Here is a 26,037-nt window from a genome sequence, read left to right as displayed (position 1 = left end):
AAAGGATCATGGGACCTTGGAGGAGCTGGAGCGGGGACGTGAAAACATCGGGAGATAAGAGACACTCGATGAGGTGGACTTGTCAGCCATGTCCTGGTTCACCTTAAGACTGCAGGTTAACAGTAGTAGTGGAACTGAAGCCACTGTGGAAGCATCACTACACACTGACTGTTTTCCTATTGGATTTAGATTCAATTTAGATGAAGAGTCAGAAGGCCAAAGACGATTTATGTGTTTTCAAGTCAAATTTTATCACATACACAGTTTTCAGCAGGTTTAAAAGGTGCAGTGAAATGCTTACGTACTAGCTCCCTCAACAATGCAGTACATTTTTTGTTTTTGTCTTGTTTGGTCTGTTTTTCACTGGATCTTATGCAGTGCGGAAAGTCGCTTTAATTTCTTAATAGTTCTCTATTCAATCCAACATGGAGCACGTTAAAATCCGTTTGGAATCCATAAGCAACTCTTAAAATCTTTCTGAATACTTATAGTAACAGTTTATCCCAGTAAAGCGATCACTTCATTGTAGGGACGTGCTGGCCTTATTTATGAACTCAAACATATCCCCAACGATGAACCAGAGCCAGATGCCCATCGTGACCTCCATCTCCCCCCAGTCTGGACATGGTTCTGGGGGCTCGGGTGGTGTCTCTGGAGGGGGTAGCTCTGGGGGTGGGGGTTTGTGGGTGACCTCTCTCCTCGGCGCTACCCTCCTAATCATGCTCGCCATGGGGGTGGCGGGTAACATCTACACGCTCTTCATCATGCGTTCCGCGGCTCTCCGCCGATCCGGCTCTATGTACGTCTATATACTCAACCTTGCCCTCGCCGACCTCCTCTACCTCTCTACGATCCCATTCGTCATCTGCACCTACTTTGCTCACGATTGGTTGTTCGGCGAGGCCGGTTGCCGGGTCCTCCTGAGTCTTGATCTCCTCACCATGCACGCCAGCGTCTTCGTCCTGGTCGCCATGTCGTTGGAGCGCTACCGGGCCGTGGCCAAGCCGTTTGACGCCCGACGATCCAGCACGCGGGGACGGAAGGTAGTGGCGGCCGTCATCTGGTTCGCGGCGTTTGTCCTGACACTACCCATGATGATTATGATACGGCTGAGGGAAGGGAAGCCGAACGCGGCCGGGAACGTCAAGCGGATCTGTTACCCGACGTGGACCCAAGAGGCCTTCAAGGTCTACCTCACCATCCTGTTCCTGACCAGCGTCCTCGTACCCGGTTTAGTCATTGTTGGTCTCTACGCTGGCCTAGCACGTCGCTATTGGACTGCTCAGGCTAGCTTGGGAGGAAGCAGCCGTTCAGCGAGAAGACGAGGCTTAAAACAAAAGGTAGTAACAATGATTTTTTGTATCGTTGTCGCGTACTGGGTGTGTTTCCTGCCTTTCTGGGGGTGGCAGTTGACGCAGTTATTTTCCCCGCAGTCCCTCAGGGCTCTGTCTCCTGCCACTCACAGTTACATGAATTTCTTTGTAACGTGTCTGACCTATGGGAATAGCTGTATTAACCCTTTGTTGTACACCCTCCTGACCCGGAACTATAAGGACTATCTGGCTCAGAAGGGTCAGAGCACAGGGTCAAGTAGGGGAGACCTGGGGTCGGCAGCAGGAGCACCCCTACAGGATCTATAATCAGAGTAGAGGTGACCTGGGGGTCGGCAGCCGGAGCACCCCTACAGGATCTATAATCAGAGTAGAGGTGACCTGGGGGTCGGCAGCCGGAGCACCCCTACAGGATCTATAATCAGAGTAGAGGTGACCTGGGGTCAGCTGCCGGAGCACCCCTACAGGATCTATAATCAGAGTAGAGGTGACCTGGGGTCAGCTGCCGAAGAACCCCTACAGGAAATATAGGAGAAGAGGGGGGAAGTATTTTGACGTGACACAAGTAGGAACTATTATACTAGACTTAAATCCTTTTTATCCTGGGGAGGATAGGTCATCCATGCAGGAACTATAAAAGAGGGGGAGTTATTCTGACGTGACACCAAGAGCACTATTGCCAAAGGATTTCTGATACACATGTTTATCTTTTCACTCTGAGGAGTACCTTGCATTTGGTGAAGACATGAGGACATTTCTTTATAGCTGTTGGGGCAAGAGCAGCCCCAAAAACAAACAAATTGTTTTTTTGAGTAATTAGTGCAGCATAAACTTGACCTAACAACATGGCTTACTCTAAACTCAATAGTTTTTGTATTTTTACATAATCTGAATATTATTGGTATATAGTTATACAGATGTTGGATCTTAATTTGAGCCAGTTTGCTACAGCAGGAAAATAATCCTGCAGCAACAGGAAAAGTGAATTATTATGTGGATTATAATTAATGGACGTTTTTTGTAGGGATTGATAGATTGTTCGTAAGGGAAAATCAAGTCTGGAATGTCAAAGGGGAAATTACAAATTTAAGAAACCTTTTTATACCTCAAAGCCTTATTAAATCTCAAACCTCTAATTGTTTAATTTCACACATTACATTGTCCTGCAACAGAGTGATCAGATTAAGATCCTACATTTGCAGCAATAGCTGTTTGACATATACTTTGCCAGGGGATTCCAATTTGCATTCATCATGTAGGCTGCTGTATTTCTTGTCACATATTGACATGAATGTCATTTAACCAGTCACTATGTATTTTTTTTCTTACTTCGACTTTGTTGTCATATTGCCAAAAATGTGTCAAGCTAATGTTCTTGCTTGGTTTTTCTCATCTTGTATTCTTTAATTACATGATTGTTCTAATAAAGTTTTGACAGATTGATTTAGAGGTAAAATGACTACGATATTGCCCTCTGCTGGCAAAAGTTTTAGAGTAAGTTAACTTTCACATACAGTGTAATGTGTGGTAATGATGCCATCACATTTATCAGCAATTGTAAAGAATTCACTGTGTGTCTCCCGTCGGTGGCTAGTTTCCTCACTCTGTGTGTCTATGATGGACCCCACTGACACACACACACACACGCACACACACACACACACACACACACACACACACACACACACACACACACACACACACACACACACACACACACACACAAACCTACCCCTACCTCCACCCCCCCAACACACACACACCTTCCCTATCCACCCCAACACACACCCCCCCCCCCACACACACCTACCCCTACACCCCAACACCCACACCTACCCCCACACCTACCCCTACCTTCCCCCCCACACACAAACCTACCCCTACACCCCCACACCTACCCCTACCTTCCCACCACACACACACCTACACCCCAACACCCACTCCTACCCACCACACCTACCCCTACCTCCCCCCCCACACACACACCTAACCCTAAACCCCACACCTCCCCCTACCCCCCCCACACACACCTAACCCTACACCCAACACCTACCCCTACCTTCCCCCCCACACACACACCTAACCCTACACCCCACACCTACCTCTACCTCCCCCCCCCCCACACACACCTAACCCTACACCCCACACCTACCTCTACCTTCCCCCCCACACACACACCTAACCCTACACCCCACACCTACCTTCCACACACACCTAACCCTACACCCCACACCTACCCTCTTCCTTTACCCCCCACACACACACCTAACCCTACACCCCACACCTACCCCTCCCTCCCCCCCACATACACACCTAACCCTACACCCCACACCTACCTTCCACACACACACACACACACACACCTAACCTTACACCCCACACCTACCCCTACCTTCCCCCCCACACACACACCTAACCCTACACCCCACACCTACCCCTACCTTCCCCCCCACACACACACCTAACCCTACACCCCACACCTACCCCTACCTTCCACACACACACACTCTCCAGACCGCCGCCTCTCACCAGGAAATGTGGTCCCACCATGCAACATTCCAAAGCCTTGAGGCAGGTCTCTTCGTGTTGTCCTGTAAATTGTCTCTCAGGAATGTCTAGCGTTATTCATCCTGCCAAAATAGACTAACAGGACCTAGAGAACCACAACACAGACTGGACCGCGTGGATACAGATTATATGAGCCATTTGGTCTGAATAACTTGAGTTGATTGATGTTAATACTAATAGGACCTACAGATCCACAACACAGACTGGACCGCGTGGACACAGATTATATGAGCCATTTGGTCTGAATAACTTGAGTTGATTGATGTTAATACTAGCAGGACCTAGAGAACCACAACACAGACTGGCCTGCTTGGATACAGATTACAGTTGAAGTCGGAAGTTTACATACACTTAGGTTGGAGTCATTAAAACTCATTTTTCAACCACTCCACAAATTTCTTGTTAACAAACTATAGTTTTGGCAAGTCGGTTAGGACATCTACTTTGTGCATGACACAAATAATTTTTCCAAAAATTGTTTACAGAAAGATTATTTCACTTATAATTCATTGTATCACAATTCCAGTGTGTCAGAAATGTACATACACTAAGTTGACTGTGCCTTTAAAGAGCTCGGAAAATTCCAGAAAATAAGGTCATGGCTTTAGAAGCTTCTTACAGGCTAATTGACATAATTTGAGTCAATTTGAGATGTACCTGTGAATGTATTTCAAGGCCTACCTTCAAACTCAGTACATTATTGCTTGACATCATGGGAAAATCAAAGAAATCAGACAAGACCTCAGAAAAAAAATGTAGACCTCCACAAGTCTGGTTCATCCTTGGGAGCAATTTCCAAATGCCCGAAGGTACCACATTCATCTGTACAAACAATAGTACGCAAGTATAAACACCATGGGACCACGCAGTGGTCATACCGCTCAGGAAAGAGACGCGTTCTGTCTCCTAGAGGTGAACGTACTGTGGTGCGAAAAGTGCAAAAATCCATCCCAGAACAACAGCAAAGGACCTTGTGAAGAAGGTGGAGGAAACAGGTACAAAAGTTTCTATATCCACAGTAAAACAAGTCCTGTATCGACATAACCTGAAAGGCCGCTCAGCAAGGAAGAAGCCACTGCTCCAAAACCACCATGGGGACAAAGACCGTATTCTTTGGAGAAATGTCCTCTGGTCTGATGAAACAAAAATAGAACTGTTTGGAGGAAAAAGGGGGAGGCTTGCAAGCTGAAGAACACCATCCCAACCGTGAAGCACGGGGGTGGCAGCGTCATGTTGTGGGGGTGCTTTGCTGCAGGAGGGACTGGTGCACTTCACAAAATAAATGTCATCATGAGGAAGGACAATTATGTGGATATATTGAAGCAACATCTCATGACCTCAGTCAGGAAGTTAAAGCTTGGTCGCAAATGGGTCTTCCAAATGGACAATGACCCCAAGCATACTTCCAAAGTTGTGGCAAAATGGCTTAAGGACAACAAAGTCAAGGTATTGGAGTGGCCATCACAAAGCCCTGACCTCAATCCTATAGAAAATTTGTGGGCAGAACTGAAAAAGCATGTGCGAGCAAGGAGGCCTACAAACCTGACTCAGTTACACCAGCTCTGCCAGGAGGAATGGGCCAAAATTCACCCAGCTTATTGTGGAAAGCTTGTGGAAGGCTACCCGAAATGTTTGACCCAAGTTTTAAACAATTTAAAGGTAGTGCTAACAAATACTAATTGAGTGTATGTAACTTCTGACCCACTGGGAATGTGATAAAAGAAATAAAAGCTGAAATAAATCATTCTCTCTACTATTATTCTGACATTTCACATTCTTAAAATAATGTGGTGATCCTAACTGACCTAAGACGGGGAATATTTACTCTGATTAAATGTCAGGAATTGTGAAAAACTGAGTTTAAATGTATTTGGCTAAGGTGTATGTAAACTTCCGACTTCAACTGTATACGAACCGTTTGGTCTGAAAAACTTGACTGACAGTTCTTCACTAAATTACTTTAACTGAAAGTTAGTTACTTGAGTCCAGTTTATGTCAATCAATATCTAATCAAAAGCTGGTCCTCTGTTAACTGAATTATATTTGTCCTATTACACATGATGGTCCTATACACATGTGTGAATTGTATATGTGTTTTTACCCAACTCCCCCTGAGACACTCAGAGAGACACCTATCAGAGAGGGAGGTCACAGCCAATGATCAACGACAACCCTGGAGCAACTAGGGTTAAGTGCCTTGCTCACGGCCACATCAACAGATTTTTCACCTTGTCGGCTCTGGGATTAGAACTAGCAACTTTTTTGGTTACTGGCCATACGCACTAACCGCTAGGCTGCTAGCCACCCTTGATAGCTTGTTGCTCAGCCTTAGTCATGACTCAGCACTGATTAACATCTGTCGTTAAGAGAGTTAGCATTGAATTGGTATCAACCACTACTACTAGTTAAAAGATACTAAAATTCCTAGAAGGCCAAGTGTGAGTTCAGTCCACTGATGTTCCAGTTAACCAAGGAGACAGACAGGAGGCAGGAGACAGACAGGAGGCAGACAGACTAACAGGCAGACAGACAGACTGGCAGGAGACAACGACAGGCAGGAGACAGACAGACAGACAGGACAGTGACAATAGACTGTATAAGTGAGTACACTGACTTAGTGAGTTCACAGTCAATTATTTTATGGTGGGAGACCATGGTTAACACCCAGGCTACACTAGTGTGTGTGTGTGTGTGTGTGTGTGTGTGTGTGCAGAGGAGGATTAACACCCAGGCTACAGTCTAATAAACAGTCATGTGTCTCGCTCTGATGATGTCATGACTGACCCCTATACGAGTATGGGGGGGGGGGTTGAGAGAGAGAGAGGGGGAAAGAGAAAAAGAGAATACACTAAATCAAATCTAAGTTTATTGGTTGCGTACACAGATTTGCAGATGTTCTTGCAGGTGCATCAGAATGCTTGTGTTTCTATCTCCAACACTAGTGAGTAAGGAAATAAAGCATTCAAAAGCATTCAAAGATGATACAAAGGCCACATAAAGATATTGAAAACATTGTTTGCTTTCACAGCAGTTTTATTAACACATCGGGAATGGTCTCTCCACATGTTTCAGGTAGAAGTGTGTTTGGCAGTGGCGCCACCTAGTGGGTTTTCCTCTCACTACACAACGTACACAATAAGAGCTCTGAGTTGGTATAAATAAATTCACAGGTATTGTTTCAAAGGATTTAGACAACTGTCAGAGGTTAAAGGTCAACCTCTATTTGACCTTGAAGCTGATGACCTTGACATCTCCGTCAACCATGATGTGGTTGTACTTGCAGTCGCCAAGGCGATTGGGGAAGTCCATCATGTGACCGTCTGGCAGCTTGATGTAGAACTGCTCATTGGTGAAGTTGAGGACGAGCTGGACGGAGGGAAGAGAGAGAGAGAGAGAGAGAGACAGAGAGACAGAGAGACAGAGAGACAGAGAGACAGAGAGACAGAGAGACAGAGAGACAGAGAGACAGAGAGACAGAGAGACAGAGACAGAGAGAGAGAGAGACAGAGAGAGAGAGACAGAGAGAGAGAGACAGAGAGAGAGAGACAGAGAGAGAGAGACAGAGAGAGAGAGACAGAGAGACAGAGACAGAGAGACAGAGAGACAGAGACAGAGAGAGACAGAGAGAGAGAGACAGAGAGAGAGAGACAGAGAGAGAGGGAGAGAGAGAGAGAGACAGAGAGACAGAGAGAGAGAGACAGAGAGAGAGAGACAGAGATAGAGAGACAGAGATAGAGAGAGACAGAGAGAGAGAGACAGAGAGAGAGAGACAGAGAGAGAGAGAGAGACAGAGAGAGACAGAGACAGAGAGAGGGAGAGAGACACAGAGAGAGAGACAGAGAGACAGAGAGACAGAGACAGGGACAGAGAGCGAGAGCGAGAGAGACAGAGAGAGAGAGAGAGAGAGAGAGAGAGAGAGAGAGAGAGACAGAGAGAGACAGAGAGAGAGAGAGAGAGAGAGAGAGAGAGAGAGAGAGAGAGAGACAGAGAGAGGGAGAGAGACAGAGAGAGACAGAGAGAGAGAGAGAGAGACAGAGAGAGGGAGAGAGACAGAGAGAGAGAGACAGAGACAGAGACAGAGACAGAGAGCGAGAGCGAGAGAGAGACAGAGAGACAGAGAGAGAGAGAGAGAGAGAGACAGAGAGAGAGACAGAGAGAGAGAGAGAGAGAGAGAGAGAGAGAGAGAGAGAGAGAGAGAGAGAGAGAGACAGAGAGACAGAGAGAGACAGAGAGAGAGAGAGAGAGACAGAGAGAGACAGAGAGAGACAGAGAGAGACAGAGAGAGACAGAGAGAGCGAGAGAGAGCGAGAGAGAGAGAGAGAGATGTTTAGAATCTCATTTACCAGCCATGTGTCTTGTAGTCTGCAGTCTGTAGCAGTCAGGCACATGGGAGGCTGGAATCCTTATAATGATCTACTGCTTCATTTCTGTAGACTTAATTTGAATGGCTCCTGGTTAATGACTTATTTGTAATGATTCAATTCAACAGTTGGCGGGCTTACACTGGCTTCCTAGTGAGTCAAATCTATGAGCCATTGAGATTACTAAACTATAAAACTTGTATCTCCTCTATCAGATTTACTTATACAATAGATGCAGTTATAATCACTGGTGTAGACTAACTGTGGACTCCATAACTGTTACATATTATATTTTGCAGTTTGAGTCAACAGACTGTGTGACCAGATGTTAAACTGGTGATTATTACCTTATCTCTCACACACACACACACACACACACACACACACACACACACACACACACACACACACACACACACACACACACACACACACACACACACACACACACACACACACACACACACACACACACACACACACACACACACACACACACACACCACACACCACACACACACCTTGAACTGCTCTCCATCCTGGAAGGGGAAGTGGCCTTCCTGGAGTTCGTCTCCCCAGCTTCCTCCAGACAGAGAGTTACACACGATGTGTCCGTGGCTGAAACGAGGGTTGAAGTGGAGGGCGTAGTTGTCATTGTCGTGGCCGATGTTGATGGAGAAACTATGGGGGGGTAGAGATGGAGGAGGGGGAGATTTAGAGAGAGCGAGAGAAAGAGAGAGAGATGGGGGGGAGATAAAATGAAACAGGAAATGAGATATGATAATTCAGCCCCAAAAATGTAACACAATAAGTTCTCCATGCTCGTGGTTTGTTTTTGCTTAGCCAAATTGAAATGAAACCATGTCAATAACAGTGACAGCCTTCTTGTATGTATTTTGTGGGCTGCAAAGGCCCCCAATTTGACATCCAGGGCTACAAACACCGAAAACAATAGTTGAAACCAATAGTTGAAACCAATTGTTGAAACCAATAGTTGAAACCAATAGTTGAAACCAATAGTTGAAACCAATAGTTGAAACCAATAGTGACTTGTACGTGCACTGTTTGCGGTGTTTCCCATATACACTTCTTGTTGGTGGGCTGCGAAATACACCAAAAGTACAATCAGCTACAAGCACCAAAACATTCAATTGAAACCAAGAGTCTCAGGGTTCTGCTAAATCTTGGGAGTGAGCAGTGGGTGAGGCACCAGGAGTGTCTCTAGGACTAATGCTAGGGGAAACACTGTGTTGGGTTTGGGTTGAAAGGTGAAGTGTCAGGATCTTACTTAGAGGCCCCGGACTTGGTCTTCCCTGTGAACGTCATCTCCTGACCCTGCTTGAAGGACATGTTCTCCACACGGAACGTCTAGGAAGGAGATAGGAGAAATTAGACAACTAAGGGGTTAACAAATGGGATAAATACACAGTAATAAGCGTCTTACTGCACTGAGCTCATAGAAAACAGTTACCTTGCCAAATGAACAGTACAAATAGCAAAGACAGAGTAAATAAGAAGTGGTGAAAATAAAACTCATTGGTCTGCAGAGTTTGGTTCCCATAACAGGGATAATGTTCATCTAGGCCCAGTTGACATGACGATGGAGTTGACATGACGATGGAGTTGACATGATGATGGAGTTGACATGACGATGGAGTTGACATGACGATGGAGTTGACATGACGATGGAGCTATGAACCTTTAGTTGATCATCCTTAAGTGTCAATGACATCTGTATGAACTTTGTATGACCTTTGTGTTTTTGTAAACGTTGTTATCCATAACTGTGGCATGTACTGCCGCATAAACTTTACAGCTCAGGAGGCTGCTGAGGGGAGGACATCTCATCATTACGGCTGGAATGGAGTGAATGGAAAAGTATCAAACACGTGGACACCCATGATGAGTTCCATACCACTCCATTCATTCAGCTCCAGTCATTACTATAAGCCCGTCCTCCCCAATTAAGATGCCACCAGCCACCTGTGCTTTACAGATTCGTATCAGCACGTCTGTGGTGCACGTGGAACCACAGTAACAGAACCTACGGTCAGGTTATCTGGTTCAGTGTTAATGATCAACCTTATTGGGGTAGTGAGTGAAACACCCACGGGTAATAAAACCATATCCGTGTCCCAGATCTGTTTGTACTAGACGACTCCTATGGTCATTGTCACGCCATGTTTGCACAATCATATCTGGGATCAGTCATAAAATAGCGAACACAGGGTCATAAAAGCAGGAAAACAGGAACTAAACGTTGTTTGAATGCTGTTTGACCGTTGAGATGGTCAGGAAGTGGTCACAAGGAGACAGTAAAGTTGTAAATGGTTTACAACACTGAGACAAAAAAAATAGAGGATGAAACTGGTGATTCGAAGACGAGGTAAGACCCTACCACACCCTCTGTCTGTACCACAATCTGTGGTGTGTGTGTGTGTGTGCGTGCGACACTGCCTCGTCAATGATGCTATTGAGATTCATATAATACCTCCCTTTAAACAATCCTTGGTTGGATCTAATAAATGGTAGTCATTGTGTCCTCTGTATCAGTGGGTCAATGTCCCTGGTATCACATGGTATTAGTCACGTAGAATATATAGTTGTTAGACCCTATACCTGGGCCGCACCTTGGAACACTGCACCACTTGTCTCTGTATCTCAGATCAATTATGACGTTAATCATCAAACAGGTGGACTCTCCAGTGAATTCTCAAAACCTCCGTAATTCGTTGGGGATAGAATCCATTGACGTTGTACATTTCTCATTTACATTCAAAGCAACAAAGTTAGCCACATTTATATTGTGACACAGAATATTTCTAGACTGCTAATGTAACCGATGTGAAATGGCTAGCTAGTTAGCGGTGGTGCGTGCTAATAGCCTTTCAGTCGGTGACGTCACTTGCTCTGAGACCTTGAAGTAGTGGTTCCCCTTGTTCTGCAAGGGCCGCGGCTTTTGTGGAGCGATGGGTAACGATGCTTCGTGGGTGACTGTTGTTGATGTGTGCAGAGGGTCCCTGGTTCGGGCCCTGGTCGGGCGAGGGGACGGACTAAAGTTATACTGTTACACTGAACTATTGGGTATCCTACCATCTACAACACTAATCTAGCGCACCTGATTCTAATAATTAGCTGGTTTATAAGCTGAATCAGGTTCGCTACAACTGGGATTGGAGTGGAAACCTACAGGAGGGTAGCTCTCCAGGAACAGGTTTGGAGTGGAAACCTACAGGAGGGTATCTCTCCAGTAACAGGGTTGGAGTGAAAACCTACAGGAGGGTAGCTCTCCAGGAACAGGGTAGCAGGGAAACCTACAGGAGGGCAGCTCTCCTGGAACAGGGTTGGAGTGAAAACCTACAGGAGGGTAGCTCTCCAGGAACAGGGTTGGAGTGAAAACCTACAGGAGGGTATCTCTCCAGGAACAGGGTTGGAGTGAAAACCTACAGGAGGGTATCTCTCCAGGAACAGGGTTGGACTGAAAACCTACAGGAGGGTTTCTCTCCAGGAACAGGGTTGGAGTGAAAACCTACAGGAGGGTATCTCTCCAGGAACAGGGTTGGACTGAAAACCTACAGGATGATATCTCTCCAGGAACAGGGTTGGACTGAAAACCTACAGGAGGGTATCTCTCCAGGAACAGGGTTGGAGTGAAATCCTACAGGAGGGTATCTCTCCAGGAACAGGGTTGGAGAGCCCTGATCTAAAGGCTGTAGAATATACAGGTGTCATCCACTTTTTACAACCCCGAATCCAACTAATCACCAGACTCTAACCACTCACAATAATTCAAAGTACATCAAGATAAGGAACACTAGTGCAAAATACCACAAAGAACCACATATTGATTTTATGGACTGTCACTGTAGTAGAATAAATAATATTGGCAATGAAAGTCTTTTAATCCCAGACTCATATTAAATGCCAGTTGTCCCAAGGTTATGTGTACTGTGATAATAATAATCATGATAACACAGTATCAAAGCAAAACATCAGTTTCAGGAGCTGCACACAAACTTTACCCGCTAACTGTCCCTCTACCTTGTATTGATTTGCCTTTGAAAGGGAGGTGTTTAAACAATGTATCTGACATGCTGTAGTGTGTAGATAGTTTGAAAGCAGAGACAGTTGATAAAAGAATAGTTCTGAATGAATTACAGTCATACATACCATCTTGGCGGACTTCTCTCTGAAATCTCAGCAGACAAAGCCTGAAAAGTGAGAAAGTTTTCATTTTACAGTCTGGTATTGTAGAAAGGGCAGGGTTTAGAATTGTGTACTAGCCAATAAGAGATTGAGTTGTAAAAGTGGTGACCAATCAGGGCCAAGAATATAACTAGCCTACATTTCCAACCAAGCAATAGAAGGAAGCAGTGAAGGCTACTGAGGGGAGGACGGCTCATAGTAATGGCTGGAATGGAGTCAATGGAATGGTATCAACCACATGGAAACCATTCCAGCCATTATTCCAGCCAATAACATGAGCCATCCTCCCCTTAGCAGCCTCCACTGGAAGAAAGTCAAATATATTTGGAGTGAGTTGCCAGAGAATGTACCAAATGGCACCATATTCCCTATATAGTGTACACATTTGTTTTATCAGGGCCCATAGAGCTCTGGTCAAAAGTAGTGCACTTTGTAGGGAATATGGTGCCATTTGGGACATATTTCTCAACAAGGTGGAGGGCTGTATCTATTTGATTTCTTTCCCTTTCTTTTTTCATTCTTTCTCGTTTCATTCTTCTCCCTTTCAGCCTGTAGATGGGTGTTTCTGAGTCGTACACAACAATACTGGACATTTTAGTGACTCATTTGATCTTTTCTAAAAAAGACAATGTAGGTGTCCATCCACTGTATTTTGACCAATGAAACTGCGATCTAGTGGTAAATATAGTTACTACACACATTACTTACCATACAGTATTTTAATACTTTATTCAATTATTTGCTGTAAGGCGTTTCTATAATCGTGCACACACTATATTATGTGTGCATATGACACATTGAAAGAGTCAAAACTCTAAGAGAAAAATGTATTGATTTTCTGTTTCTGTGAAATAATTCCATTCTGTGTTGAACACCTGTCAACGTTCAAGAACCTAGGGTAGGAGGGTGGAGCTTTGAGTACTGTAGCCAATCCTGTTTCTGTATTTAATATAGGGGCGGGCCACACACAAATAGGCTACCTAAGCAAACCTTGTATGTACACTACTACTTCTGGTATGATGAATGTATATGTTTACATAACATTACTAATACAACTTGAATTGCTAAGTAAGGGACGTTTTAGCCTAATTTAAACCGTAAGCAGTTGCTGTACGAAATTGTTGCATGCATTGCATCATAATATGTTGGTGTCAGTAGCAAGCTTGGTTTGTGAGCTAACGTTAGCTTAGCTATGTTATGCTAGCAGTTTGCAATTGAATTACTTTTTTTCTGAAGGTTTGGGGAGATGGCGTCGTTGGCAGCAATAGAGCCAGGGCTAAGCCCGGGGACATTACCGAAAGAGGAATCCGTAGTACCAGTTTCTATATTCGCACCGGACTGTGGGGATGACCTTTCAGGGGGAGAGTGCTTCGAAGACGGAGAGAATGTTAACGGCGAGTCCGAGGATCATTTAGACTTTACTAGCAAGGTAGGCCCTGCTCTCGACTCAGCTAAAGCTAGCTATATGGCATATGTATTCGTGGATTTCAATTTTACATCAGCTTTAACAAAAATATGTTGCTATTTTTATGAAAGTGACACTTTTATAATAGCATTTCATTTGGTTCAAGTATGACCGGACACGTATCTTTTCGAGTGACCAGTACCCACCAAAACATGCAATGGTGAATGAATGACACGTATATATGTGCCACTCTGTGTAGACACTACAGTTGGCGAAACAACCAAAGATGATTTGACCAGATTTATGCCTGGACAACTCCAGTCCTCGGGGCCTGATTTGGTGTCACACTTTTCCCCCATCCCTAGCAAACACAGCTGATTTAAACTAATTGCATTCTAAACTGAAGACCACTATTAGTTGATTATTGGAGTCAGGTGTGTTAGCTGGGGCAAAACTGACACTAATCCGGCCTGAAACCTAGATCTATCTTGCAAATGTAATTTATTTCAAATAAGAAAGTATGGATTAAACATCAATATGTTCATAATTGCATGAATCATCATGCATGTGCACATTTACAACATGGTCAGGCTTGCCAGAAGCTAGGCTACGTCATTGTAACATCAACAAACGACCCAGGCCTAGCTTCTAGCTAATTGCTTCAATATTTGTATGCTGTCTGTCTGGCCGTTCTTACTTTGTTTTGTTAGTGTTATTCTGTCCTCTACTGGACATGAACTGTAATGTTACGTTTTTTTATTTACGTTGTAAATTTAGATGCATCACCAAGTCCAGTTTACAATAAAATGTTATTGTAAACACATGTATCTAAGTTTCTGTCAATTATCAAACAACCCCAAAAAATATAAATTTTCTCTCTTTCCTAGCTGACTCTGGTCAGCCCCACAGGAGAACAGTATGACTCGTTACTACGGCAACTCCGAGAGAGGATGGATGAAGGATGTGGGGAGACCATTTATGTTGTGGGAGTGGGCTCAGGTGAGAACGGACAACCTACTTTCCTACCTTATTTTCGGTCCATATACCTAAACCACACAACAGAACCCATGGTGCTCATGTGTAAACATCTCCAATAAGAACCCAGATCTACGGTGACCCCCTTAAAGAACACAGACCTGATATCCCAGATCAGTTGTGCGTTTTGTCAGTTGTTTAAACACAAACAGATCTGGGACCAGTCAGGCTAGTGTCAACCCCCAAAGCTGGGCACAGTGTGCAGGTTGACTAGGCTACTCGTATTGCCTGGGGTTATTTGGCATGCAAAATTACTTGTAGGTCAATGACTCTCAACAGAGTTTGACTTACATGCAGTTCAACACTGAAAGAGAGGGTGCATCAGTTGTCACAATATAAGAGGTATTTTCGGATGGTAGAAAGAATGTATTATAAGCAAAAAAATGTTTTAATGGTTTTCTTGACTGATGCATGCTACATGTGGATCGGTCTGGGGTCCGTGGAGTGAGGCACTTGTATCTTAAGCATCGGTTCCCGATTCAAATGTTTATCGTTGTATGTAACATCCTTAGGCAGTTAAGTCTGAGATAGCTAGTGTAACTTGTTTATCCTGATTTAACCCTTTAATGGTCAGGTGGCAAAACGACAAGCCTCCACCTTCTCAGCTTCTGCTCTATTGTTCCTATAATTTGCCCAAACTTTATTGGAACTACTATAGCTACATTAATTGATGTAAACTGGAAATGCAGTCAAGTACCCTGTAATTAAAGCCTTATGTCTGGGTAAAGCCACAAGCATGGGTGTTCTCAGAGTACTGGGCAGTATGGTTAGTGTGTGGCTTTCTATCTCCTTACATCCACCCTCCCTCTCTCCCGCTTATACCCCCCCCCCCTTTCTTGATCAGACGGAGGTGACTATGGTCTGGACAAGGGGGACATGGAGGCGTCAGTGGCCACAGTTCAATCCCTGTGTGAGCAGATAGAGGCAGACATGATCCTGCTGAGGGAACGTAGCGACGCAGGGGGGAAAGTACGAGACTACCTCATCCGCCGACGGGTCGGAGAGGAGGACTTCCTGGAAGTGCGGTGAGGAGGGCGGGGGATTACAAGACTACCTCATCCGTCGAGAGAGGGAGAATGGGATGCCGGGGAGGGGGGAGAGAGGCAGAGAGAGAGAAATTGACAAATGTATTATTAGGTCTTCTCAGAGGGAGAAGTTGATTTGCTTTCAGGATCAGTGTGCTGCAACATTTGGTGTTGCACATAACAGCTCTCTGTCCTCTAACTTCACTCTCCCCTTCCCATACAGGGTGGCGGTGGTGGGTAACGTGGATGCCGGTAAGAGCACCCTGCTGGGGGTGTTGACCCACGGGGAGCTGGACAACGGCAGGGGGTTCGCCAGGCAGAAACTCTTCCGACACAAACACGAGATGGAGAGCGGCAGGACCAGCAGTGTGGGGAACGACATCCTGGGCTTTGACCAGGAGGGACATGTAAGATAATGACTTGGAGGTGACTTAGGAGTCACTAAGGACATGTAAGATAATGACTTGGAGGTGACTTAGGAGTCACTAAGGACATGTAAGATAATGACTTGGAGGTGACTTAGGAGTCACTAAGGACATGTAAGATAATGACTTGGAGGTGACTTAGGAGTCACTAAGGACATGTAAGATAATGACTTGGGGTTGACGTAGGAGTCACTAAGGACATGTAAGATAATGACTTGGGGTTGACGTAGGAGTCACTAAGGACATGTAAGATAATGACTTGGAGGTGACTTAGGAGTCACTAAGGACATGTAAGATAATGACTTGGAGGTGACTTAGGAGTCACTAAGGACATGTAAGATAATGACTTGGAGGTGACTTAGGAGTCACTAAGGACATGTAAGATAATGACTTGGAGGTGACTTAGGAGTCACTAAGGACATTTACGTTAGATAGGGATTACATAGGCAGGAGATGGAGAGTGACAGGACCAGCAGTATTCAAAACATAAACAAAGCTGACTTAGAGCCTGGTCCATTTTGACCCTAGCATGTTGTCCAGCACTCTGATTTAAACCAACCTCTCTCTGCTCCTAGGTGGTGAATAAGCCAGACAATCACGGGGGCAGTCTGGACTGGACGAAGATCTGTGAGAGGTCCTCTAAGGTCATCACCTTTATAGATCTGGCCGGCCACGAGAAGTACCTGAAAACCACTGTGTTTGGAATGACCGGACACCTACCAGACTTCTGTATGCTCATGGTGAGAGACAGGGATGGTGTGTTTTGTGTTTTTGCTCACACATGGTCAGTTATCACCACAGACATTTACTGTGTCAGTGACTTTGCTCATCCTCTTTCTCTCGCTCATCTCTCTCCTTCCTTTCCTCTCTCTCTCTCTAGGTGGGCAGTAATGCAGGTATTGTAGGGATGACCAAGGAGCATCTAGGTTTGGCTCTAGCCCTGAATGTACCAGTCTTTGTAGTGGTCACCAAGATCGACATGTGTCCAGCCAACATCCTAGCAGGTGAGAGATGGACTGTGGAACATGGCCCTGTTCAAATCATTAAAACATGATGATCACAGTGAAAAGTAACACTTTTTTTTTCATTGGAAAAATCCAGTTAGTTCCTCCCCATTAGTCTGTTGGGTTAACAAATGAACACACACAATGTGTGTTAATAATTGTGTGTGTATTTTCCAGAGACACTGCATCTGTTACAGAGGTTACTGAAGTCCCCAGGATGTAGAAAGATCCCTGTACTGGTTCAAAACAAAGATGACGTTATCGTCACTGCATCCAACTTCAGCTCAGAGAGGTAAATACCAGTGAATTAACACTTTCCTTGTGGTTTTGGTCCTTTTCCTCATTTCATCTGAACAGTTTGCCACCTTGTGTGTAAGATGGCGCCGACAGGCATGTTAGCTCTGCTTCTAGCTCCTAAGCAAATTTGCAGTATTTTTGTTGGGGTGTGTGTGTGTGTGTGTGTGTGTTATTTCTTACATTATTGGCCCAGAACGTTTTTGTGTTATTACATACAGCCGGAAAACTTTTGGATATCAGAGCGGCGGTAACTCACCAGCGACACACACAGAAATAACTTCTGGATATCAGAGCGGCGGTAACTCACCAGCGACACACACAGAAATAAGACTTTTCTGAATTGCATCCTTTGTTTGCAACCCCCAAGGCATCCCAGAGGCTGCTCCAAAACACCACCGGGCAGAAGAGGTGTTTGGAGTGGACTTCTATATTCCGACTCGGGAGGCGTGCACACCATCCACCGATTCAGAGTATATTACTCGCTAATGTTCAGTCCCTGGACAATAAAGTAGATGAGCTCAGGGACTGTATATTACTCGCTAATGTTCAGTCCCTGGACAATAAAGTAGATGAGCTCAGGGACTGTATATTACTCGCTAATGTTCAGTCCCTGGACAATAAAGTAGATGAGCTCAGGGACTGTATATTACTCGCTAATGTTCAGTCCCTGGACAATAAAGTAGATGAGCTCAGGGACTGTATATTACTCGCTAATGTTCAGTCCCTGGACAATAAAGTAGATGAGCTCAGGGACGGTAACATACTCTGTTTCACGTAATCATGGCTCTCCAGATATACTGTCCCCGTCCATACAGCCAGCTGGGTTCTCAGCACATCGCGCAGACGGGAATAAGGAACTCTCCTGGAAGAAGAAAGGCGGAGGTGTGTGTTTCATGAGGAGGAGGTGAGGGCCCTGGTGGAGTGGTGCTAGGGAAATCACCTCAACAAAACAAAGGAGCTGATCGTGGTCTTCAGGAGACGGGGAGCACACCTCCCATCCACATCAACAGGAACGCAGTGGAGAAGGTGAAAAGCTCTCCCTGCTCTCTGTCCTCGGTTCCTCAGCGTACTCATCACTGACAATCTGAAATGGTCCACCCACACAGACAGTGTGGTGAAGGCAGCGCAACAGCGCCTCTTCAACCTTAGGAGGCTGAAGAAATTTGGCTTGTCCCCTAAGAACCTCACTGCCCGCAACCGCAGAGCTCTCCATAGGGTGGTGCGGTCTGCCCAATGCATCACCGGGGAAGCACTGCCTGCTCTCAGGACACCTACAGCCCCCGATGTCACAGGAAGGCCAAAAAGATCTTCAAGGACATCAACCATCCGAGCCACAGCCTGTTCAGCCCGCTACCTTCCAGAAGGCGAGGTCAGTACAGGTGCATCAAAGCTGGGACCGAGAGAAGCTGTTTTTCAGTCTATCTCCAGGCCATCAGACTGTTAACTAGCCATCCCTAGCCGGCCTCCACCCAGTGGCCTGCCCTGAACTTAGTCACTGTCACTAGCAGGCTACCACATGGTTACTCAACCCTGCAATTAGAGGCTGCTGCCCTATATACATAGACATGGAACACTAGTCATGTTAATGTTTACATAATGTTGTACCCATTTCATATGTTAATATACTGTATTCTAGTCAATGCCACTCTGACATTGCTCATCCTAATATTTCTATATTTCGTAATGCCATTCTTTTATTTTGAGGTTTGTGTAATGTTGTGTATTGTTAGATATTACTTCACTGTTGGAGCTAGGAACACAAGCATTTCGCTACACCCGCAATAACATCTGCTAAATATATGTATGTGACCAATAACATTTGAATTGATTTATGGGTAACGTATGTTGCCTTAATCCCCCACTCTTTCCCTCTGTCTTTCTTCCTTTCTTTTCTCCCTCCTCCCCTCTCTCTGTGTGTCTCTCCCTAGGATGTGTCCAATCTTCCAGGTCTCCAATGTAACAGGAGAGAACATGGATCTTCTGAAGATGTTCCTCAACCTACTGTCTTCTAAAACCTCCTATAAAGAAGATGAGCCTGCCGAGTTCCAGATCGATGACACCTACTCAGTACCGGTTCGTACACACCACACACACAACCATCAGCACCACACACACTAATCATTTAACAACCTGTGTTGTATTGACGTCTCCTGTCTCTCCTCAGGGTGTGGGCACCGTAGTATCCGGCACTACGTTACGTGGATTGATACGACTGAATGACACGCTGCTGCTCGGCCCAGACCCCCTGGGCAGTTTCCTCTCTATCGCTGTCAAATCTATCCACCGCAAGAGGATGCCTGTCAAAGAGGTCCGTGGGGGACAGACCGCCTCATTCGCACTCAAAAAGGTGTGTGTTTATGCATCTGATCTAAGGCTACAACCACACAGACACAATAACACAGATGAAATCATACATGCATTCATAAATTCTGTTTTTGTGTGTCAAAATTTCAGCCCAAGTCAGCAACTTTCGAATAAGTTGCATATGATATGTAAAAAGATGGACAATTTATTTTCTTCAGAAAATTCTCTGTCCATAATCCATCAATGGATGACTCCCATTGGGAAAAAACATCCTCAATCAGCACATTTCTGACACATTGTCTGTCCTAATGTTTCTCTCTCCTCTTCCCCCCTGCCCCTTTTTCACCCCTCCCTCTTTCTTCTCCAGATCAAGCGTTCCTCCATCAGGAAGGGGATGGTGATGATCTCTCCCAGACTAACACCTCAGGCTACCTGGGAGTTTATGGCTGAGATACTGGTCCTGCACCACCCCACCACCATATCACCACGATACCAGGCTATGGGTGAGCGGCTTTCAAACGTTTGGGTGTGTTCATGATTGCTTGTATACGGTGGCGATGCTCAATTTAGCATTAACGTTTCAGCCATATTCATATTAGGTCTTTGTCTCTCCTACACTCACACAAAATTGAGACAAAGCGACACGTTCACAGTTGCTATGCCACTGGTATGTCAATTGTTATTTTTCTGACTTTCTCTCCCTCAGTGCACTGTGGCAGCATCAGACAGACAGCCACCATTCTGACCATGAACAGAGACTGTCTACGTACCGGGGACAAGGCCTCAGTCCACTTCAGATTCATCAAGACCCCTGAGTACCTCCACACAGACCAGAGACTGGTGTTCAGAGAGGGACGGACCAAGGCTGTGGGCACCATCACCAAGGTATGGGGTTATAACTTGTTGTGAAGGGTTATGAATGGTCATAAGTTTATAAAAGGTCATGGAGCATTAAACCCCCTTAGAGAAACATTTCACAATGTTACAGTAACTCACTGTCTCTTCACCAGCGTTGCCATGTGTGTGTGGTCAAGTGTTATAATGGGTTATGAAGGGCTTCTACCTTTTTCTAAAGGGTCCCAGACTACCTCTTAACTCACTCCACCTATACGTGTCTCTCCAGCTGCTCCAGTCAGTCACCAAGGCCCAGCAGGCCAAGATGCAGTCCACTAAGAAGGGCACCACGTCAGCCAATGAGGAGGCAGGATCCGCACCGCGGCCCGACAGCCCCAACGCAGGACAGCTACCGGTGAGCTACCGGGGTAGGGAGGGGCTTAGACTGAACAACTGGTGAAGGGACTACCCTGCGTTCATAACCAAGTGGGAAGGTGGTATTTACCACATACGACTGGTAAAAATCCACTTGAACACCCCTCCTACTGGTAATTACTAGTGGGAAACTCCTCTATCATCCCTGAACTCTGACATCTCCCACATGCTGACCTCTGATGTCACCTACGTAGGTAATTACATCTAACAGCATTTTTGGCAGTTAAATGCAACAACAAAACTTTATTTATAAAAAATGTATCAATGTTTTTTTAATACGACTTGGTTTACAAGCAAGATTATGGTTGATGCAGCTTGTTGGCCGTTAGCCAATCAGCTTTTCTCAACGATTTCAAAGCACGTGAATGCATCCAACTGGTATTTACGACTTCACAACTGGTAATTAACACCTTCCCACTTGGTTATGAACGCAGCATTAGATTGGAGGGGATTAGAACACTTGGGTACAGCCACAACACAGGACAGCTACTGCTGAGCTACCGGGAGGCAGAGGCTGAGAACGAACACCTGGAGGAGGGAGGGGCTTAGAACGAACACCTGGAGGAGGGAGGGGCTTAGAACGAACACCTGGAGGAGGGAGGGGCTTAGAACGAACACCTGGAGGAGGGAGGGGCTTAGAACGAACACCTGGAGGAGGGAGGGGCTTAGAAGGGAGGGTTTAGAGAACATCCTGGAGTAAGAGGTCAAATAATGACTAGAAGAGCAGGAGGAAAGTTAAACTCTCTGCCCTGCTGCATTGTATGCTTTCATGTCTTTAGTGTTGAGTGACTGAATGGTTGTGTGTGCAGACCTGCCAACATACAGCATTTTGCGTACCTACTATGCAATTCTCTGTCCATCTTCAAGATCCGAGTTAATAGTACGCAGAAATGAATGGGGCCTATTTTATTTATTTTAATTATTATTATTTTTTTAAATAAAAAAAATACATCCACTGAGTGAATCTAACGTCCCGATTCTCGAGTTGCACCACACAGACATGTACGGAGTTTGTGTCCACGGACATGGAGATTAATACATCATTGGACGTACAGTTGAAGTCAGAAGTTTACATACAATTAGGTTGGCGTCATTATCTTGTTTTCAACCACTCCACAAATTCCTTGTTGACAAAGTATAGCTTTGGCAAGTCGGTTAGGACATCTACTTTGTGCATGACACAAGTAATTTTTCCAACAATTGTTTACAGACAGATTATTTCACTTACAATTAATTATATCACAATTCCAGTGGGTCAGAAATATGGCGCGCGCGTATGGTACTGTAAAAGTTGGACAGGGTTGGCATGTGTGTGTCGTACCAGCAGCTTTCTTCTCTTTTCCAATATGCTGGCTAATCTCTCTTCCGATGCCCCTCCATCTCGTTTCACTCTTTATCCTGCGCTTTTATGATTGTTCATCACCCTGTCTTTCACAATCCCTCTTTTCAAAATGTCCTCCCTTTCCTTGACCCTCACACGCGTCTGCCAATATCCCTCTCTTCCGCTCTCAATTTTCATTCCACTTACATCTCTTTTCCTCATCCCACTTTCGTTCACTCCTCTCCTCCATTATCGTCGGACCCATCACTCGTTCCTTTCATCTTTCCTGACCTCTGTCCATTTAACTTGTCTCACCGTCCCCTCAACACTTCCCCCACCCGTCACACTTTCGTTCTCCTCTCTCTCCCTCGTCTGTCTTGTTGGCTGTCTGCGTCAGACAGTGGGGGAGGAGGAGACGCTATGTAAAGACGGCAACAAAGAGAACCAGGTAAACGGAACGAGGGAAGGAAACACCAGTGCCATTTGTCTTAAAGAAGTACTGCCATGACTTCCATTTATCCCAACACTAAAGAGTGTTTTCCTGTGCAAGCCTGAACTTTGACTTCTAAAAGTACTAAAAAGGTTATTTACTTGAATGAAAACATTAAAATGACGTTTAGACCTGAACTAATGCTGTGTAATAAAAAACAAGATAAATAGAATTTTCAATGAGAATTTGTCTTCTCAATTTATTTAAAAGTCAAATATCTAACAGTTAGAGGTGGTCGTAAATTGTGTGGCTTAACACTTGTTCTGTTGTGACTGTTCTCCTCCAGCCCAAGGCAGGAGGTGGAGGCAGGAGGAGAGGGGGTCAGAGACACCGAGGAAAAGCCCTGAACAGCACAGCATCACCAACATCACAACAACACACACCAGCTGCAGCAGGAGTGGGCACCACTGCCTAACCCCCCCACCATCTCCTCTCCTTCCTCTCTCTATACTCTCTTCTGCATCCTATCTTCTCTCTCTATCCCCTCCTCCTCTACATCCCGTTTTGTAATCATTCTTATTCCAATTGACGGAGAAGGAATGAATGTAGCAAAGAAAAGGAGGACGAGAAGTGAAACATGCATTAATCCTACATTTTACAGCTTAACATGTACATCCTAGTTAGATCACCATTACAGAGTAGTTATAGAACACAGTTAAATGTCACTATGGCAACTAACGACTGAACTGGCTCCTGGAATATAGCAGAAAGAAACAGTTTATTCAATCTAACAGACACGGTGTAGTAATAGAAACAAAGCAGGTTTAGTTTTATTCCAGATTCATTATGTAGGCAGGAAAGACATGTTGTTCAGGCACAGAGACCTAACTGTTGTCTTAAGGGGTCGTCATCCAGTCTAATAATAACTGACTCAAGATTCAATCGAACAGGAAATAAATGGTGTAGTTCAGGGTTTAGATGAAGTCTAACAGAACGGACCTGGCATAGGAGTCATAAGGTTTAGATTTATTATTCAATTCATTTTTATTTATACAGGAAAGGAATAGTGTACTCCACAAGGTTTCCACTCAATCTAATAGAACAGGATAGGTGTAGTTCAGACACGGGATAGCCCTACCTAACCAACCCCAAGGACAATGTCCACTAGGCTCATACACTGCCATCTGACTATACATAAAACAGTGGTTCTCAAACATTTGGATCAGGACTCACTGTAGGTCATGTTTTGTTCTATTTTTGCCCTGGCTCTATTTTAATAGGAAAAACAACTAATTTGGGCCTTGGAAAACCTGGTATACAGAACCAATCATTTAGATATGTGTGCCTTTTTTATGTCTGCCCAAAAAAAAGCATTGAGTAGAAACTATGAAAGCGTTGGATTTTGGTCTTGGAGAAATTAAGTGAGCTACATTGTTCAAATGGTGCAAAGTTCGTTCAAAGTTCTGTTCATCTTTTGCAGTCAGGAATGTTGACGCGTACTGAAAGACAGCCAGCATATCTGTTCTGTAATTAATTTCAATAGATTTGGGAATCGTTGCTCAGCTACCCTTGTAGCGTGTTCTGTGTTGGATTATTTATCTGGCTTTCATAGATGAAAGGGTTTGGAAAATCCAAGAAGGCTAATACGGCTTAAAAGTATTTCAGGAGGATTTAGAAGTTTTCCATGTTATCCTCAATACCCCCTCAAGGACATTGAGCCCAAAAACGCAGGCGGAATAGTAGTTTTAAGATTTGTTGTTTTATTCAGTTTCTAGTCATGCACACCTTCTATAAGATTTGTTGGCGGGACTAGGGTTTTTGGGATTGAAGATTTAGGTTAATCCATTTCCATACTTGATATGATTCAAAAAAAAAAAAATCTAAGCTTTGAAATGTTTGTGAGCATTTTTATTTTGGGTTTGTATTGGGACAGGTTTCAGTGGTGGAAGGCTTGAATTGGTTGTTACCACCAGGTAGAAGGTATACTTTAGTACAGATCTAGGATCAGTTTATCCAGCCACAGATGTTATCCTGATCTATTAGAGGGGGAAACAACTGACCTTAGATCAGGTCTAAAGGTAACCTAATTGTATTTCTTCTCTGCTTTTATGATGGATGTTGATCTCAGTACATTCAACAACCTTTAAAACGTTTTTTTTAGCTAATATTAGTGTATACATTTATTTTTATTTTTGAATGGACTGAGAGACACATTTTTGTGTCTGCATCTTATGTACAAAATGGAGTGTTGCGCCGAAAGAAAAAGAAAGCTGTTTAACTTAAAACACAGTGGTGCCAGTTTGTTGTAAATCCTTTTAAATAAAGCTCTTTCAGAGTATCAACATGTTGTGTGGTCATATTTTGTCAATACTGCACCTTCCAGGGAGTGTGTATCACCTGGCTGCCAGCACTTCTATCAGGGGCCATTTCACATGCCGATGCTAGTGCTGATCTAGGATCAGGTCTCTCCATTACCATGTAATCTTAATGATTGTGCTATAAAAGTCAAACAGATCCTAGATCAGCACTCTCACTCTAAGCTGTATGAATCCGGGTAGTGGTCTATGCTGAGGCCTTGTCCGGGTAGTGGTCTATGCTGAGGCCTTATCCGGGTAGTGGTCTATGCTGAGGCCTTATCCGGGTAGTGGTCTATGCTGAGGCCTTATCCGGGTAGTGGTCTATGCTGAGGCCTTATCCGGGTAGTGGTCTATGCTGAGGCCTTGGTTTAGAGAAGGCACTGAGAGCTGTAAGGTTGAGTGGCGAGGCTTGTCCTTTATAGGTGAAACGAGGACAGAGAAACGGCTGATTTCAGTCGTGAGTTTTGCAGGTGTTGAAGTACACTGCATACAGATAGTCAATCACTCTCAAACACACACACAGTCCACACACACTTCAGTTGTATTTGAAACCGTGATAACAAGGGGATGTGGCTTTGATATGATTGAATGAGTTTATTCAGACCACTGCAGATTTATGGTCTTCACATCAGATGCTTTATGAAGCCAATAATAACCGAACCGGATGCAGCCAGAAATTGCCATCCACGTTTGAGTAAA

The 26,037-nt window shown here is 44.7% G+C and overlaps 3 protein-coding genes across 7 annotated transcripts; 2 read left to right on the top strand and 1 right to left on the bottom strand.

The window, feature by feature from the left end:
• Positions 1 to 572: 572 nt before the first annotated feature.
• Positions 573 to 1,640, top strand: LOC120037673 (urotensin-2 receptor-like). Its single transcript, XM_038983674.1, has one exon. It carries the CDS (start codon positions 573 to 575, stop codon positions 1,638 to 1,640), a length of 1,068 nt encoding a protein of 355 aa, XP_038839602.1.
• A 5,260-nt stretch (positions 1,641 to 6,900) lies between these two features.
• On the bottom strand, positions 6,901 to 12,517 carry LOC120037672 (galectin-2-like). Its single transcript, XM_038983673.1, has 4 exons — positions 12,431 to 12,517; positions 9,549 to 9,628; positions 8,782 to 8,941; positions 6,901 to 7,265 (listed from the first exon to the last, which is right to left on the bottom strand). The coding sequence occupies exons 1-4, from the start codon at positions 12,431 to 12,433 to the stop codon at positions 7,119 to 7,121; spliced, it is 390 nt and encodes a 129-aa protein (XP_038839601.1). The 5' UTR covers positions 12,434 to 12,517; the 3' UTR covers positions 6,901 to 7,118.
• Positions 12,518 to 13,430: 913 nt separating this feature from the next.
• LOC120037669 (GTP-binding protein 1-like) lies at positions 13,431 to 25,323 on the top strand. 5 transcript variants are annotated; one of them, XM_038983665.1, is made up of 14 exons: positions 13,431 to 13,480; positions 13,703 to 13,895; positions 14,759 to 14,870; positions 15,751 to 15,931; positions 16,155 to 16,338; positions 16,932 to 17,096; positions 17,237 to 17,360; positions 17,538 to 17,652; positions 19,586 to 19,730; positions 19,822 to 20,004; positions 20,329 to 20,464; positions 20,668 to 20,846; positions 21,085 to 21,210; positions 23,328 to 25,323. In XM_038983665.1, the coding sequence occupies exons 2-14, from the start codon at positions 13,713 to 13,715 to the stop codon at positions 23,454 to 23,456; spliced, it is 1,962 nt and encodes a 653-aa protein (XP_038839593.1). In that variant the 5' UTR covers positions 13,431 to 13,480; positions 13,703 to 13,712; the 3' UTR covers positions 23,457 to 25,323. The 5 variants fall into 5 exon arrangements, with proteins under 5 accessions (XP_038839593.1, XP_038839598.1, XP_038839597.1 ...); XM_038983670.1 differs by lacking the exon at positions 23,328 to 25,323 and adding an exon at positions 22,953 to 23,321; XM_038983669.1 differs by having other exon boundaries at positions 13,434 to 13,459.
• Positions 25,324 to 26,037: the final 714 nt, after the last annotated feature.

The sequence above is a fragment of the Salvelinus namaycush genome, unplaced genomic scaffold (genome assembly GCF_016432855.1).
Source record: "Salvelinus namaycush isolate Seneca unplaced genomic scaffold, SaNama_1.0 Scaffold181, whole genome shotgun sequence".
Taxonomy (NCBI): Eukaryota; Metazoa; Chordata; class Actinopteri; order Salmoniformes; family Salmonidae; genus Salvelinus; species Salvelinus namaycush.
This window is presented reverse-complemented; position numbering and strand designations above follow the sequence as displayed.

Excerpts from the sequence above, each read along its gene's own strand:
- LOC120037673 (XM_038983674.1), top strand. The coding sequence starts at position 573 with ATGAACCAGAGCCAGATGCCCATCGTGACCTCCATCTCCCCCCAGTCT.
- LOC120037669 (XM_038983665.1), top strand. The coding sequence starts at position 13,713 with ATGGCGTCGTTGGCAGCAATAGAGCCAGGGCTAAGCCCGGGGACATTA. Across the intron at positions 17,097-17,236 it reads CAGACTTCTGTATGCTCATG|GTGGGCAGTAATGCAGGTAT; the intron begins GTGAGAGACAGG and ends CTCTCTCTCTAG. Across the intron at positions 17,361-17,537 it reads TCCAGCCAACATCCTAGCAG|AGACACTGCATCTGTTACAG; the intron begins GTGAGAGATGGA and ends TGTATTTTCCAG.
- LOC120037672 (XM_038983673.1), bottom strand. Across the intron at positions 8,942-9,548 it reads ACCAAGTCCGGGGCCTCTAA|TTTCTCCATCAACATCGGCC; the intron begins GTAAGATCCTGA and ends ACCCCCCCATAG. Across the intron at positions 7,266-8,781 it reads AGGATGGAGAGCAGTTCAAG|CTCGTCCTCAACTTCACCAA; the intron begins GTGTGTGTGTGG and ends CCCTCCGTCCAG.